This window comes from Chrysochloris asiatica, unplaced genomic scaffold, assembly GCF_000296735.1.
Source record: "Chrysochloris asiatica unplaced genomic scaffold, ChrAsi1.0 scaffold00033, whole genome shotgun sequence".
Classification (NCBI taxonomy): Eukaryota; Metazoa; Chordata; class Mammalia; order Afrosoricida; family Chrysochloridae; genus Chrysochloris; species Chrysochloris asiatica.
In genome coordinates, this window is record NW_006408551.1 from 4,094,601 (window position 1) to 4,110,943 (window position 16,343).

Below are 16,343 nucleotides of genomic sequence, written 5' to 3' on the forward strand. Positions count from 1 at the left end.
ACTACCCATACCAACTACTCTGAAAGGGATTACATCACATAGTCCTGGATAGAGTGGGAGAAAAATGCGGGACAAAAATCAAAATCATAAAAAAAAAGACCAGGTTTACTGGACAGATTGAGACTAGTAGAACCCTGAGATTATGAACCTTGTCTTTGTGGATTATGTTGTGCCAATTAACCTTAGTGCCCCCCTACACTATAAGCCTGAGCCCCAAAGTCCAGGAGTTCATTCACGCAAGGTGTTTCATATAGCTAAGAAGTTTTTATAACTTTGTCCCCTCTATGCTCTACTGTATTCATGAATATATTTGCAGCATTTGTTGTTAAGTGCTGTCCAGTCAGTTCTGACCCATAGCAATGCTGTATAGGTTCTAGGGAGCAGCTGGTGGATTTGACATGCTTACCTTGCATGTCAAATTCACCAGCTGCCCATGAGAGCCAAAATATGACCTTGAATATATCCCACCTGAATTTAGAGATCATCTGAGGAACAGATTTGATACATTAAACACTAAAGACGGAAGACCAGAAGAGTTGTGGGATGATATCAAGAACATCATACATGAAGAAAGCAAAAAATCATTGAGAAGACAAGAAAGAAGGAAAAGGTCAAAATGGATGTCAGAAGAGACACTGAAACTTGTTCTCCAGAGTAGAGATGCTAAAGCAAATGGAAGAAATGAGGAGGCCCAAGAATTAAACAGAAAATTTCAAAGATCAGCTCGAGAAGATAAAACCAAATATTACAACAAAATATGCAAAGATGTGGAATCAGAAAACCAAAAAGGAAGAACATGCTCACAATTTCTCAAGCTGGGGGAACTGAAGAAAAAAATTCAATCCTCGACTTTTCATTATTGAAAAATTCTCTGGGCAAATTGTTGAATGATGCAGAAAGCATCAAGAGAAGATGGAAGGAATACCAGAATCACTGTACCAAAAGGAAATGGTTAATGTTCAACCATTTCAAGAGGTAGCATATGACCAAGAGCCAATGATACTGAAGGAGGGAAGTCCAAGGGGCACTGAAGGTATTGGCAAAGAACAAGGCACCAGGAATTGATGGAATAAAAATAGAGATCTTTCAAGAAAGTGAGACAACACAGAAGGCACTCACTCATCTCTGCCAAGAAATTTAGAAGACAACTATCTGGCCGACTAATTGGAAGAGATCCATATTTGTGCCCATTCCTAAGAGAGGTGACCCAACGGTATGTGGAAATCTTCGGACAATCTCTTTGATATCCCATGTGAGTAAAGTTTTGCTAAAGGTAATACAGAAACGGCTACAATTATACATTGACAGAGAACTTCATGAGATTCAAGCTGGAGTCAGAAGAGGCTGTGGAACGAGGGATACCATTGCTGATGTCCGATGGATCTTGGCTGAAAGCAGAGTATATCAGAAAAATGTTTACCTGTGCTTTATTGACTATGCAAAGGCTTTTGACTGTGTGGATCATGACAAGCTATGGACATCATCGCGAAGTATGAGTATTCCGGAACACTTAATTGTGCTCATGAGGAATCTGTACCTAGACCAAGAGGCAGTTGTTCAAACAGAAAATGGGAACACTGAATGTTTTAAAATTAAGAAAGGTGTGCGATAAGGTTGTATTCTTTCACCATACTTATTCAACCTGTATACTGAGCAAATAATACGAGAAGCTGGGTTCTATGAAGAAAAATGTGGCATCAGGATTGGAGGAAGACTCATTAACAACCTGCGATATGCAAATTATACAACCTTGCTTGCTGAAAGTGAAGAGGACTTAAAACATTTACTGATGAAGATCAAAGAGTACAGCTTTCAGTATGGATTACATCTGAATATAAAGAAAACAAAAATCCTCACCACTGGCCCAATAAACAACATTCTTATCAACGAAGAAAAGATTGAAGTTTTCAAGTACTTCATTCTTCTCGGATCAACTATCAACAGTCATGGAAGCAGCAGTTAAGAAATCAAACGACGTATTGCATTAGGCAAATGTGTTACACAGACCTTTTTATTATTAAAGTGTTGAAGACCAATGATGTCAGCTTGAGGACTAAGGTGCACCTGACCTAAGCCATGGTATTTTCAATAACCTCATATGCATGTGAAAGCTGGACAGTGAATAGGAAGACCACAGAAGAATTGATGCCTTTGAGTTATGGTGTTGGAGAACCGTAATTCAAAGTGTCATGGGCTGCCGAAAGAACTAATAGATGGTTTTGAAAGAATTGCAGCCAGAGTACTCCTTAAAGGCCAAGATGGCCAAACTTTGTCTCTTATACTATGGACATATTGTCAGGAGGGACCAGTCACTGGAGAAGGATATCATGTTTGGTAAGGTGGAGGGTCAAAGAAAAAGAGGAAGACCCCCCCCCCAATGAGATGGATTGGCCAAGTGGCAGCATCGATGGACTCAAGTGTGGCATCAATAGTGAGGTTGGCCCAGGATCAGGCAGTGTTTCGTTCTGCTGTGCATAAGGTCGCTATGGATCAGTACTGACTCGATGGCACCTAACAATAACAACAAACCTTGCATTTCAAATGGACCTTGCAGTTGAGTGCTTATCCTACAGCGCTATACCAGGGTGCCATTTGCAGCATAAGTAAATACATATGTAGAAATATCCTGTCAAAACCTATACAAGGAGGCTTCAGGAAGTTAGAAGAAATTTTCCATTATCTTTTTCATTTTCCATGAACTTTTTGAAGCTCCCTCATATATATTTGAGGGTACAGTCCCATTCTCTTTCCCATACCTGTTCAGCTTGTATGGATCAACTCATAGATAATTGTTGCAGGAAAAAGACTTAACAAACTAGCTTTGTGAAAAACTCACCACGTTTTATTTTTTTTCTTGTTTTCAACTTTTTATTATGAATTGAGTGAAGGTTTACAGGGCAGATCTTCAGTTTTACATTCAATAAATCATATACTTTGCTTTATTACATGGTTACCATCCCCTCCGTGTACCGATAATGAACAGTATTTACCCCAATTCACTTTAACTATTGCATTCCTTCATGCGTCTCCTGCTACCTTCATCTTTCCTCTGCTAGTCTCCCTCCTTTTATATTGCCTGCTCTGTCACCCATATTAACATGTAGCTACACTCTAGCACGTGAATAATTTTCCCTTCCAACTCCATAACCATCATAGATTGTTTCTTTTATCAAGAAAACATTCTTTAAAAAAAAAAACTTTTTATAATATTGGTCTCATATAATATTTGTCCTTTTGTGACTGACTAATTTTCCTCAGCATAATGTCGTCCACGTTCAGCCATGTAGTGAGATGTTTCACAGATTCATTATTCTTCTTCACTGTTGCATACTATTGCATTGTGTATATGTACCAAAGTTTTTTAGCCATTCTTCTGTTGATGGGCATTTAGGCTGTCTCCATCTTTTTTGTTATATCTCTTGTAGACAGCATATGGAAGGATCCTGTTTTCTTATCCATTCTGCTGTGTCTCTTAACTGGTATATTTAATCCATCTCCATTAGATATAAATAAGTAAGAATTGATTACTGTCATTTCTCTGTGTGTCTTTTTGTGGTGTTGCTGGTTTCTTTGTTCCACATAATTTTCTATGCTGAGTTCATTTTGTTTGTGAGTTTTCTTTTTGATTTTATTTCTGTTGTGTTTATGTTTACTAAATCTTTCTAGTTTTCCTCTTTTTTAACTTTAATGTGCAGCTATATTTACTTATTTTTTTAGTTTACCTTGTTACTTTTTAATTTTTCTCGGTGTAAAGCAGTCTTTTATCTTGAAATGGAAATAACTGCCTTGTCATTTGGAAGTTTTGTATCTACACTATTCCTTGTTTTTGCTTTGTAGTTTATTATACATTGATATATCTCTGGTTCCCTTTTTCAGTCTTGTAGGTTTGTTTTACTTTAAATACTTTTGTATCTGGATTTAGTTTTGAGTGGTGTTGTCATATATGATAATCTCATGTTGTTTGTTCTTGTTGGTTCTCAGTCCAAAGAACGCCCTTTAGCATTTTTTATAAAGTTAGTCTGGTTATTACAAATTTTTAAAATTTCTGTTTATCAGGAAGAGTCCTAATTTTGCCATTGTATTTGAGGGACAGCTTTGCTGGGTATATGATTTTTAGTTGGCAATTTTTTTCTTCCAGAGTCTTCTATATGTCATCCCATTGCCTTCTTGTCAGCCTGGTTTCTGCTGAGAGATCAGAGCTTAGCCTTATTGGTTTTCCTTTGTAGGTAACGTTTCGTTTTTCCCAAGCAGTTCTCACAATTATTTCCTTATTTTGATTTTGAAATGTTTAAGATATAGATACATCTTAGTGATTTTTTTTTTAAATCTATCTTTTTTGGGGTTCGTTTAGCTTATTGTATGCTTATCTTCTTGTCTTTCATCATGTTAGGGAAGTTTTCTTCCAACATTTCTTCGACAATTTTCTCTGTGCATTTTATTGTCTCTTCCTTTTCTGGGATTCCAGTCACTTATAAGCTGTTCCTCTTCATGATGTACCACATAACTCTTAGGCTTTCTTCAGATTTTTAAATTGTTTTTCTAGCATACTAATATTGAGAGATTTATCTTCAATTTGGGTTTCCATTGCTTAAAATCTTCTCCTTTGCCCTTTCAATGTATTGTCCATTTCTGAAACCTTAGAATTAATCTTCTGGGTTTCTAATTGCAGGCTTTGAATTTTTAAAAAATTTGCATTTAGTTTGTCTGTCCTTGTACAGTTTTCCTGTATTCTTCTAAAGCATTTTCTGTGTCCTCCTTGCTTTCCTTAATCTTTCTGTCAATCCGTTGAATGTACCAAAATATCATTCATTTGAATTTTCAGTTAGTTTTATTACCTTTTTTTTTTTTTTTTCATACTGACAAAAATATCTCCTTTTTAATGAAAGCCTATTTGGAGCCAATGTTTACAGATCCACAGAAATCACTAACAACATCATGTGCTGTTTGTTACCTCGGCCTGACTTTTTCAGATGGTCGGGTGATTCTTCCCAGATTGCAATGTTTCCCCTTTGTATTTCTCTATAGTACTTAACACTGTGTAAGGAGCTCTGGTAACGTAGTGGTTATGAGTCGGGCTGCCAATCTCAAGGCTGTTGTTGTTGTCAGGTGCCATCGAGTCAGAACCAACTTATAGCGACCCCATGCACAGCAGAACGAAATAATGTCCGATCCTGGGCCAACCCCACCACCGCTGCCAAACTTCAGTCCATCAATGATGCCACCTGGCTGATCCATCTCGTTGGGGGTCTTCCTCTTTTTCTCTGACCCTCCATCTTACCCAGCATGACATCCTTCTCCAGTGATGTTCTCTCCTGACAATATGTCCAAAGTATGAGAGACGAAGCTTAGCCATCCTGGCCTCCAAGGAGCACTATGCTGCACTTCTTCCAAAACAGATCTATAGGTTCTTTTGGCAGTCCATGGCACTTTCAGTATTCTCCTCCAACACCACAACTCAAAGGCATCAATTCTTCTACGGTCTTCCTTATTCACTATCCAGCTTTCGTATCCATATGAGGTTATTGAAAATACCATGGCTTGGGTCAGGTGTCTATTACCTTTTTTTCCTCAGAAATATTTTCTGTCTCTGCAATTTAGTCATTTGTTTGAGCCATTCTCTCCTGTTTCTTCGTGTAAGCTGAAATTGTCTATTGTCTCAGGGACATTGTAAGGTTCTTGTATTTGTGAAAACCAACAGTGCAGTTGTTGGACCCAGAGAGAAGAAATCTCTGGTGGGCTCCTGCAATGCAAGGAGCTCACAAAGCAGACCTTTGGTCAGCGGGGAGCATGGGGAAATAGGAGGAATCCACCTTTCCTGTTGCCTGTGTGAATCTGCTCTGTCAGGCCTCCTTCTGTTACCAAAGCTGCTCACAAGATGGTCAAACTGCATCTGGCCAGACATTCACCATTCAGCCTCACTTTCTTGACATCCTTCTGGCAAGAGCTCTATCCACTTCTCTAACCTTTCTTCTGAAATTCAGAGTGCCAGAAATTTCATCTGTGTCTGTTTTATTTAGTGTCTCGTATCTTTGTTATAGATGGTCTGTGTTATGTGTCTGCCTAATCCATGATATTGCCAGAGTCATATTATATATATATATATATATAATCTATATAATAATATTGTGTTTTGTGAAAGTTTACATAGGAAGTTTTGACAATTTCCATACAAATTGATCAATGACAGTAATTACATTTTTCATGTTGTATCAACAATCACTTTGTGATCTTGGTGCTACATTTCCAGTATTCTAGTTTTCATGTCCCCTTATTTTCTTATCTTTCCTTTGGATTACATTTTGACATTTTAGACTCATATAGATGATTTTTTTTTTTTGAATAGAGCACTGATCTGACAGGCAGTATCACATTGTTCTGTTTTGTTGTTGTTCTCAAGGAGGGTGAGAGGGTATCCAGTGGCTGTCCATTGACTGGCATTTTGACTCCTTCACTGTGGATGCTTCCCTGGAATCCCTGGGATGTTGATGGTGGGATGTTTCTGGAGCTTGAAGAATGCTATGACACTTAGAAATTGTGTCAAACCAAATGACTAGAGAGATGCCTATTTTCCTGAGATTGGAAAATTCTATCTGTGTTCTCCTGGTTCCTTCCCCAAACTCTTTCTTCATAGTACCACTGCCTTCTCATCCAGTTCCTTATGCTGGACCATATCTTCCCAGTTCTCTTAAGAATTTAGGTGGGTTAGAGGTGTAGACCACACAAGGGGAAACCTCCCTTGGATGAGTTCTGAGTAGTTGGGTCTTATCTGGCCAGTTTATCAGCCTCCCCTCACCCTGCCCCATAGTGTCTAAGTGACCTTAAACATTTGCCAGACAGTTGCTAGGCATAACTACTATCTGCTCCTCACTTTTACCATCACCTTGCCTCTCCTTTTGCATAGAGCTTCAACTCCTGCAATCCAGTAAAAGCCTGTGACATGGAGAAAAATCAATTTGGCCAGCTTCTTGGATGTTCTGCCCAGGGCCTGCATCAGTAGTCTGAATAGGAAGGGAAGAAAAAAAAAGAAGGCATCTTTGGGTTTAAGTTTTGTCAGGGAAGTGGGGAGAGGGGAGGCCAACAGAGAAGAAAGGCCAGAGAAAGGGGATGGAGTACTGGAACTCTATCCAAAAGTAACTGAGCAGGAAACACACACTTACATATGGCCTAAACCTGCTTAAAACACACATACATGTATTCCCTCAAAGGGTCATCTCAGAAGCCCCTCTAGCCTCACCCACTCCTATCACCACCCCTCCTATACTGGATTCTGTTGCAAAAATGACTCCCACCCACCTCCATTCCAGCCCTAATTTAGACAGCAAAAATGAGAAATTCGTCTGTTTTTGAATTCCAATTACCTAGAATGGGAGTTTGTCTTCTCTCAAACTGGGGATCTGATGTATATGTTGGGGAGAGAATAAGGTACATATCTGGCTATAGAAGGGGGAGAAAGTAGCCAGACTGCCCTAAGAATGGACTTGGCGACCTTGAAGGTTTCGTAGACTGGGAATTTAGCGTTTGTGTGTGGGGATAGGAAGGGCGAATGAAAAATGCTTTTCCAATTTAGAAAGAGGATTGCGACTTGGGTAAGGGATACCTCAGTAAAAAAGGACAGAAACTTTTTTGGCTTTCTTCCTTAGACAACCCCACCTCTGACCCTTTATTGCCTTCCAGGGGGTGGAGTCCAAGGCAGGGACAAACAGAGTACGGGGGAGGAAGACATATGTGAACTGTCTGAGGAAGGGTGAGGGCAAGGTTATCTCTGAGTCTCAGGGATGGGTAGTGGGTAGGAGGCTAGTAGAAAGGAAAGGACACACCCTTTCGGGGTCGTTGTCAAGCGTGTGGCCCCCAGCGAAGGAGGCCCCGCCTTCTCCCCCCTCCCTTTTCTGTCCTCCTCACTGCCCCGCCCAAGCCCGCAGCGCAGAGCTGCAGCGCGTTGGGCGGAGAGGCAGAGTGCTGCGAGAGCACCAGCCGCCAGGTCTCCCGCCCGCAGCCCTGTGCCGCAGGAGGGAAAGCGCGCCCGGTTCCTGCTCCCAGTCTTCGCCCCCGTGCCCCCAACAGAGACTGAGCGCCTCTCCGCCGCCTCGGCCTCAGCTGAGCGCGGTCTTTTCCGAAGCACACATCACCCCTGCAGCCTCAGAAGTGTCCCAGCCTCACGTCGGAGACCACCATGGCGGAAACCAACAACGAATGTAGCATCAAGGTGCTCTGCCGATTTCGGCCCCTTAATCAGTCTGAAATTCTTCGGGGGGACAAATTCATCCCCATTTTCCAAGGGGACGACAGCGTCATTATTGGGGTGAGTGCATACCCTGGAAGAGATTTCGGGGAGGGGGCGGGAGGCTGAAACTCTTATCGTAGAACTGGAGTCCCTGCCTGCCTGCCTGCCACACGTCACCCCCTTCACTCCTCTCATCCTCCATCCTTTGAGCTGCAGGCCCTCCTTTTCTCCCCTGCATCAGGATGGTTGGGTGTGGCCTGACCCGGCCGCTGTCAGGACACCGCCGAGTGGGAGGGGGCTACTTCCCCCAGGACCAGGGGACTAAGCTCCCCTTTGCTGCTTTCTACAGAGTCCCTACCCCTTAGAGACATGTTTTTCCGATGTTTAATGTTTACCCTTCCTCCTGGAGAATGTGCATCCTCCCTTTGTTATTGGCTCAGATCTCTGCCCCCACCTCTTAGGGAGGGAGGAGAAGGCTAGTGGATGGGCTACGTTGGAGGTGGGCAGTCCAGGGTCTCTGTGAAGGTGTGAATAGAAGTGGGCTCCAGGACTAGATCCCCCATCATCCCTTTAATTAGTTACCGCCTGTACTTGGGGGAAGGGCCCAAATCTGTTGAAGGGTGTTCTGGGAAAGGAATACATTGATGCCACACCCAGTTTGGGTTAGTCTCTGGGGTCCTAAGGAAATATCTATCTGCCTTTTTCTCTCAGGTACATAGGAAGAAGATCCCCCAACACTTCTCTTCCGACAAGTAAAAAAACGTTCAGAGCCTGAGACCCTAATGAGTACTTGCTTATTCATCCTTTCTCCTGATGATTCAATAAAAAGTAGCAAGCCACTTCTATCTCATCTTGATTATGCTTACACATAGAAGAGATCTTTCATGAAGGAGAATAATATTTATTGTGTGCTTTTCACTCTGTGCATATTAATTTTCAAAACAACACTCTGAAGTAGGAATTAATATTTCCATTTTACAGATGAGGACATTGAGGCCCAAAGAACTTAAATGACTTTCTCAAGGTCACACGATTAATTCATGGAGCTAGACTCAGATCTGTGACTCCAAAACTCATGTTTTTTTCCTCTATATGACATTGCCTTCCCAAATTTCTGGACTTTTAACTGTTATGACCCAAAGGGAATGCCTAGGCCTTATCCACTCTACCTTGTTTAGGTTGGTAGAGACCTCAGGCTGTAGAGTAAAAGGAACTGGGATTGAGTTCTGTGATGCTTGAAGGGTGCTGGGCCAGAAAACTATAGCCTTGCTTAAAAAGGGAGGGGCACACATAAGCTTCCCAAGGTCAGGGGCATTTCTTATATATCTTTGATCTACAGTCCTTGGCACAAAGCAACTATAGACATGCTTGTTAAAGGAATGAAGAAAAGGAGAGGAGGGAGCCTGGCATCTATGGGTGAATGAGATTCAGGATTTGATTAAACATGGCTTAGGAAGAGAAGAGACCTGCTTACCCATCCCCAAAGGTCTCAAGAATGACTATACCACCACCGAGTGCTCTCACACTGTGATCTCAGATGGATGCTTTGGCTTTGTGTTTGTGTATCTGCTACATGGGGAGTGCCTCTCTCTTTAGCTTGAGATTCTAGATCTTGAAGCCTGGGGGCTGGGGGTGGGGGTCATTCTGGCTAGGCTAAAACAATGCCTGGCCATCCAAAGGGGATCAGTAGTTGAATAGTTTAGACTGCACACTTAACTTTGAGTTGGAATTTGAGCCCCTGCCCCCAATATGAAGGTAGAGATTAACAGTCACTTTTAAGTCCAGCTTTCTTGCTCCAGAAATCTAACTAAATCTTTTAGACTTTGTGGGTCCTCCTGGCATGCTAGGCATGTGGGGGGTGTGTGTGTGTTGGAGAAGGAGGTGTGGTGTTGATCTGTTCAATTAGCCCAGCTAAACAGGAGAGACACAGTGGGAGGTGGGGAGAGAAGAGATGATGAAAGGTGTGGGGTGGTGGTGGGAGGGGGAGGTGCTGCCAATTCAGATTCTATCATAGATCCACAGCTGGTACTCCCTTGTCTATTTTGCCTGATATGTGAAGGACTATACCTTTGTCTTGCTTCGTATCTTCCCTCACCCTAGCCCTCCCTGTCAATCTTACTCCAAGATAAATGTTTCTGAGGGGCCATTTTGTCTCAGGCAGCATCCTGAGAGCTTGTCTTCCCAGCCTTAATATCTCTTCCTCATCCAGACGAATGAGGGCTATAAGAGAAGTAGTTTTAAGGAGATTTTTGAAGGTCATAACAAGGCACCCTCCTACTCCCTTTCCCTTTCTTCTTTTCTCCTCTAGTTTCCCCTTGGGGGCCAGTGTTTGGGGAACTGTCTGAAAAATTAATGGAGGAAGCTGGGAAGGTGAGGTAAGAGTGAAGGATAATCTTTTCAAACCCACTCCCTACTTCTTCCTGTAACCACTTCTTTGCCTCTGCAGTACGGCACCTAACTCTGGCCTTCAGCATCCCTTAGGTTTGCGGGCTTTGTTCTGCTTGGCAATGAGTAGGAAAATAAGCTGGTGAGACAGCTCTGTGAACCTTTTCCCTCCCCTATTTTTGCCCCCACCACACTTCTCCCAGGAATCTGGGGGATGAAGCTTGTTAAAAGTTAATGGCCTGAGTCATAAGTAGAAGGATGTTTGGGTCACCATCTATGTGGTATACATCTTATTTTGCTATTTGTGTAACTCAGAATCCCAATGTGATGCTGTCACTGGATGTGTTTATGTATGTGTCTGTCATTCCCTGCCTGGTCTTCAGTGGGCAGACTGTCCTAGCGCTTGTTGTCTGGGCTGCCGCATCTCTATGAGGCCCTGCAAATGGAGCACCAGACATGAGACGGATGACAGGGAGGAACACATGTCTTCATTCAAATGCCCACTGCATGCTGCCAACCTCAGGTCTCTCAGTGGTTAAGCGAGTTTTTAAAGAGGTAAAAAACCAGGAATGTCAAGTACCTCACTAGGAAAAGTCTAGGTTGAGGCCTGCAGGGTTACTGAAGCAGAGTTAGCATAGTTTGAGTGACCCAGTATTACTTTGATATCCTCAGACCAGGGCTCTCCTTAGCTTTGGGGAGCCTTTTGAAGGAAAATTGGAGAGGGGAGGTAATGTTTGCTGTGGCCAGTGTCTCTCTAGTATTACCATGGTAACTATCCCCAGGGGTTTCACCATGGAAATCAGGCCTGTGGCTTGAAGTTCAGCTTCTACCAGTGCTTTACTGAGGGTTGAAATAGGTTGTTCATCTTTGGACCCCTGATCTTAGTCTCTTCCATTAGCTTTAATTATCACAAATGATGGAAAACTAGGTTCTGGGATACCCAAGTGCACAAGGAGGTTTGAGTGGAGTTAAAGGAGAGAACAAAGAAGATCTGGACTGTGGGATTCTGAAGAACTTTCCAGAGAAGGCTGTGAGGAGTGCTTAAGATAGTGGGTGGGAGAAAGATAGGCTCTCAGGGGACATTTCTAAAAGGTAAGAGGACTGAGTGTTTCTAAAATAACAGGTCTCCCAGTCACTGACATTGCACCCACTCAATGGGTTTCCAATTACCTGGTGTTGGGGATGGCAAGGAAGACCTCTCTAAGAAGACAGGTGAAGGATAAAATATTTCTGAAAATAGAGTTGAGGTTGGAAAAAAGGAATGATGAAGGACTTTCATTCTGTCTAGAAACCTTTGGAGAGGAGCCCAGACTGGGGGTGGGTGGGTGGCCGAATGGAGCTGCAGGGGAAGGGAGGGGAGGAAAGAGCCCTGATAAGGATCTGACACAGTGTTGGCATTTCAGTTCACTGATTACCTTGGTGATGTAGATCTGGAATCAGATTGCTTGGATTTGAAACTGCTCTACCATTTCTGAGATGTACGACTGTGGGCAAATTTCCTTAGCTCTATGAGCCTCAGTTTTCTTATCTATAAAATGGAAATACTAATAGAACCTACCTCATAGGATTATGGAGTCCTGGTGTGGCACTGTTGGTTTATGCGTGAGACTGCAAAACCATTTGAACTAAAAGGTCGGCAGTTCAAACTCACCAGCTGCTCCTTGGAAACCCTATATAGGGTCGCTGTGGGTCAGAATCGACTCAACGGCCCTCAACAACAACAACATAGGATTACTGTAAGCAGTCATTTATGAGATAATGCATATAAAGTATTTCGCATAGCACCAGGCACATAATAAATTCTTGATAAGAGTTAGATGATATTGTTATTTTATTCAAGGGGCTCTGGTGGCTCAGTGCTCAGCTGCTAACCAAAAGTCAGTGGTTCAAATCCAATAGCTGCTCTGCAGGAAAAGCTGTAGCAGGCTGTTCCCATAAGGACCACAGCCTTGAAGACCATAGATTGTTGTGGGTTGGAATGGACTCGTGACAGCAATGAAACCCCTTGGTTTTGGTTTTGGTTATTTTAGACTCTGTCTTCCCACAAACTAACCTTTGGCAAAATTGGGAAGTAGTTAACATCATTTTCCCTCTTTACTGACTGAGGAGGTCTCTAGTGTCTTCTTGCTCTCTTTCTCCTTGAAAATTTGTATTTACTTAACAAATACCTATGAAGAGTGGCCTGTGGCTTAGGAACTATGCTTGGTGTGGTGGTATATTAGAGATTTCCTGCTTTCAAGAAACTATCAGTCTAGGTGTGATCCTCAGCCTGCGAAGCAGTGTGGCAGAGGTGGGGGAGCAGTATAACTAGCTTTTACTAACTATACATGTGAGCTCCCAAATTTGTTAAGGAATTCCCCACCACATGCTACTTTTAATCAGTTAAAAGTAATTATTTATATAATGAGAGATGTAGATAATAGATATGTATGACTGTGGGCAAGCTTCTCATGTGAGTAGTTTTTTTTGTTGTTGTTAAGTGCTGTTGAGTTGGTTCCGACCCATAGCGACCCTGTATGGGGTTTTTGAGGAGCAGCTGATGAGCTTGAACTGCTGACCTTGCATATGCAGTTCAAGCGGCTTTGCAATCTGACACATTAACCCACAGCACCACACCAGGACTCCGTGAGTAGTCTAGAGGCAGAAATAGTAGAAAATCACTGATCTAGTTCTTTTCATAGAAAGAGCCGACTAAATTAATTCATCCAGAGACTGGAGGAAGCTGAGACCATGGCCCTTGGTCACCCTTTAGATCTAGAACTGAACTTACCCATGTGGCTCAATTTTCAGCCAAGTAGTAAATAGGTATATAAGGAGGGCAACAACACTAGTAAGGTATGCAAACCGTAGAATGGTCAACCATTTAAGATCAAAAGGGTAGCATTTATTTCAGGACAAGGGTTGGGAAAAAAGAGAAATGGAAATAAGAATCACAGGAATGAACTGGGATAAGTGATGTTACATTGAAGTGATTGCAATCATTGAAATAAAAGTAAGTATATGATTTGTTGAAAGTAAAACTGATAATCTGCTCTGTAAACCTTCACTCAATTCATAATAACTTGATTTTTGCCACATGTGCACATAAAACCTATTAAAAATGAAATAAAAAAGGATTAAAGATGAAATGTTAGAAGCATTTAGCAGAGTTGTTGTTATTAAGTGCTGTCAAGTCTGTTTTGACATGTATAGGGTTTGACTTGTATAGGTACTCTGTATAGGGTTTCCAAGGAGTGGCTGATGGGCTTGAACTGCTGACCTTGTTTATGTATATATGTAGAAAAAAGACAAAGCAAATACATAAAATTATCAACAGTATTTTTCTTGGGGTGGTTGGATTTAGGGAGATTTTTAGTTTCTTCTATGTGATTTTCTTTGTTTTCAATTTTGAAGGCATTTTAAATGTCCCTATATAGGGTAAGAGTCCTGTTGTGGCGCTGCAGGATAATGCTCTGAACTGCAAGGCCAGTTTAAACTGCAAGGTTGGCAGTATAAACCCACCAGCCACTCCTCAGAAACCCTATACAGGGTCGTTATGGGTCGGAACTAACTAAGTGGGCCACTCAACAACATAAAGGGTTAGTATGAGTCAGAACTGACTCTATAGCACTTAACAACAACAAATATGCTAAATACTTCAAAAATGTCACTTAACAATGCAGTCCAGGGCTTATCCTATGCCACACTAGGATTTAGTATTTAGTATACTACTGACTCAATAAAATACTTCTGTTGAAAAAAATTAATTCATCGTGAGTCCTGGTGTGACACTGTGGGTTAATGCACTGGACTGTAAAGTTGGCTTGAACTGCAAGGTTGGTGGTCCAAGCTCACCATTAATTCCATGGAAACCCTATACAGGGTTGCTAAGAGTTGGAACTGATTTGATGGCACTTAACAGCAACAACAACATAAACAATAGCAAATTAAAATAAATTTAACAAATAAAGGAATAAAGAATTAGACTTTAAGGGCTCAGCTATGAGTAGGGAATTGAGTAACAGGCTTTCCCAGAACCATTGAAATCATAATCCATGTTACATGACTTTCCCTGCCCATGAAATGACTAAGTGTATCCCTTTCTAGTTCTTAGATAGCTATACCATCACCAGTCTGAGCAACTCGTCCTTATTTTCTCTCTGTTCGCTTACTTCTTCCCAGCCCAGGATAAGGAAAAAAGGTTCCTTGGGCAATAATTGGCTTCAGCATTTGGAGAGCGCCCTCCATTTTAATGCATTTGCATTGGCCCCTGGAATCCTGTAATTATGTGTGTGTATTATGGTGCCTAGATTCCCAGGAGGGTCAAAGGAAGGAGTTTGGGACTTACGTTTAACCCCCTTAGTTTGGACGCCTGACTTCAGGAGGTATGGAAGGAGATAATGATTGAAAAGAGGGGAGAGTCATCCGCCTGAGATACCTGTGTTTTTGTTTGTTCGTGTTTCTTGGCCACTGGGTAGGAGGCATATTTAGGCAGGCTAAGAGATTATAATTCAATAATTAAGGTAGATTTTTCTTTAATAACATTAAAAGTAATACGATAAATATATCATTAATATATTTAATAAAAAATAATAATACATTTTTTTAAGGACCTCTGGTAGCGTAGTGGTTGCGAATCGGGCTGCGAATCGCAAGGTCAGCAGTTCGAAACTACCAGCTGCTCCGCGGGAGAAAGATGAGGCGTTCTGCTCCCGTAAAGATTAACAGCCTCGGAAACCCTGTGCAGAGTCGCTATGAGTCGAAACCGACTCCACGGCACACAACAACAACAACAATGTCTTCAAAGTAAAAAACAAAGAAAATCACATAGAAACTAAAAATCCCCCTAAATTTGACCATCCCAAGAAAAATATTATTGACAATTTTAAGTATTTGCTTTGTCTTTTTTCTGCAGATATATATATCTAAGTAATTTAAATAAAATTGTATCATATAGGGTACGTTATTTTGTAGTCTGTTTTTTCACTTAAAATGTTATGACTATTGTATCACCAAATATTCTTACATAATTTGACATACTATTTTTAATTCAATTTTTGAATAGTTCTGACATGCACATGTGGCAAAATTCAAAAATGCAAAATGGAATACAATGAAAAGATTCCTTCCTATAATTCTTCCACAGCCGCCCAGTTCTCCTTTCAAGAAACAATCATTGTTATTATTATTTTTTGCATCCCTCCCTACCCAGAGCATCATTTTAGGACAGGAAGAGCCAGGTCACATTGCCTACAGCCATACCACCCTGACTGTGCCTAATCTCCTCTGATCTTGGAAACTAAGCAGGGTTGGGCCTCGTTAGTATTTGGATGAGAGATCCCACGCTGTAGGTCTTTTTTTTTTTTTTTTTTAAAGCTTTTATTGTGATAGTTTACAGGGTGGATCATCAGGTTGTATTTTTTTGTTGTTGCTTTTTTTATGTTTTATTGTGAATTATGTGATAGTTTTACATGGAAGAACATTAGTTTTACATTCATCCTATCATATATCATTTCATTGTCATGGTTACAATCCCCTCCATGCATCATCAACCAACCAAAGGGTATACCCTTCAAACCTGCACGGTCCCCCCCCCAGTCTTCAGCACATAGCCCCTTTCCCTCGCTGGGTCTAAAGTCCCCAGCCACTCCATCTCTCCACATCATTGTCATCTGCATCATCTCTGGCATCACTGCTTCTCTGGGTAGGGTCCTGCTCTATGCTCTTCTCCCTTGATGGTCCCAGGGACCTCCGCTCC

At 41.7% G+C, this 16,343-nt stretch overlaps 1 protein-coding gene across 2 annotated transcripts in view; it reads left to right on the top strand.

The window, feature by feature from the left end:
• The first annotated feature begins 7,917 nt into the window (after positions 1-7,917).
• KIF5A (kinesin family member 5A) overlaps positions 7,918-16,343 on the top strand; it is a 40,950-nt gene continuing 32,524 nt past the window's right edge. The window contains exon 1 of one of the 2 annotated variants that reach the window (XM_006859480.1): positions 7,918-8,299. In XM_006859480.1, coding sequence (XP_006859542.1) covers positions 8,171-8,299 — 129 coding nt within the window. In that variant the 5' untranslated portion in view covers positions 7,918-8,170. The remainder of the gene's footprint in view (positions 8,300-16,343) is intronic. The other variant, XM_006859481.1, reaches the window with a different exon arrangement.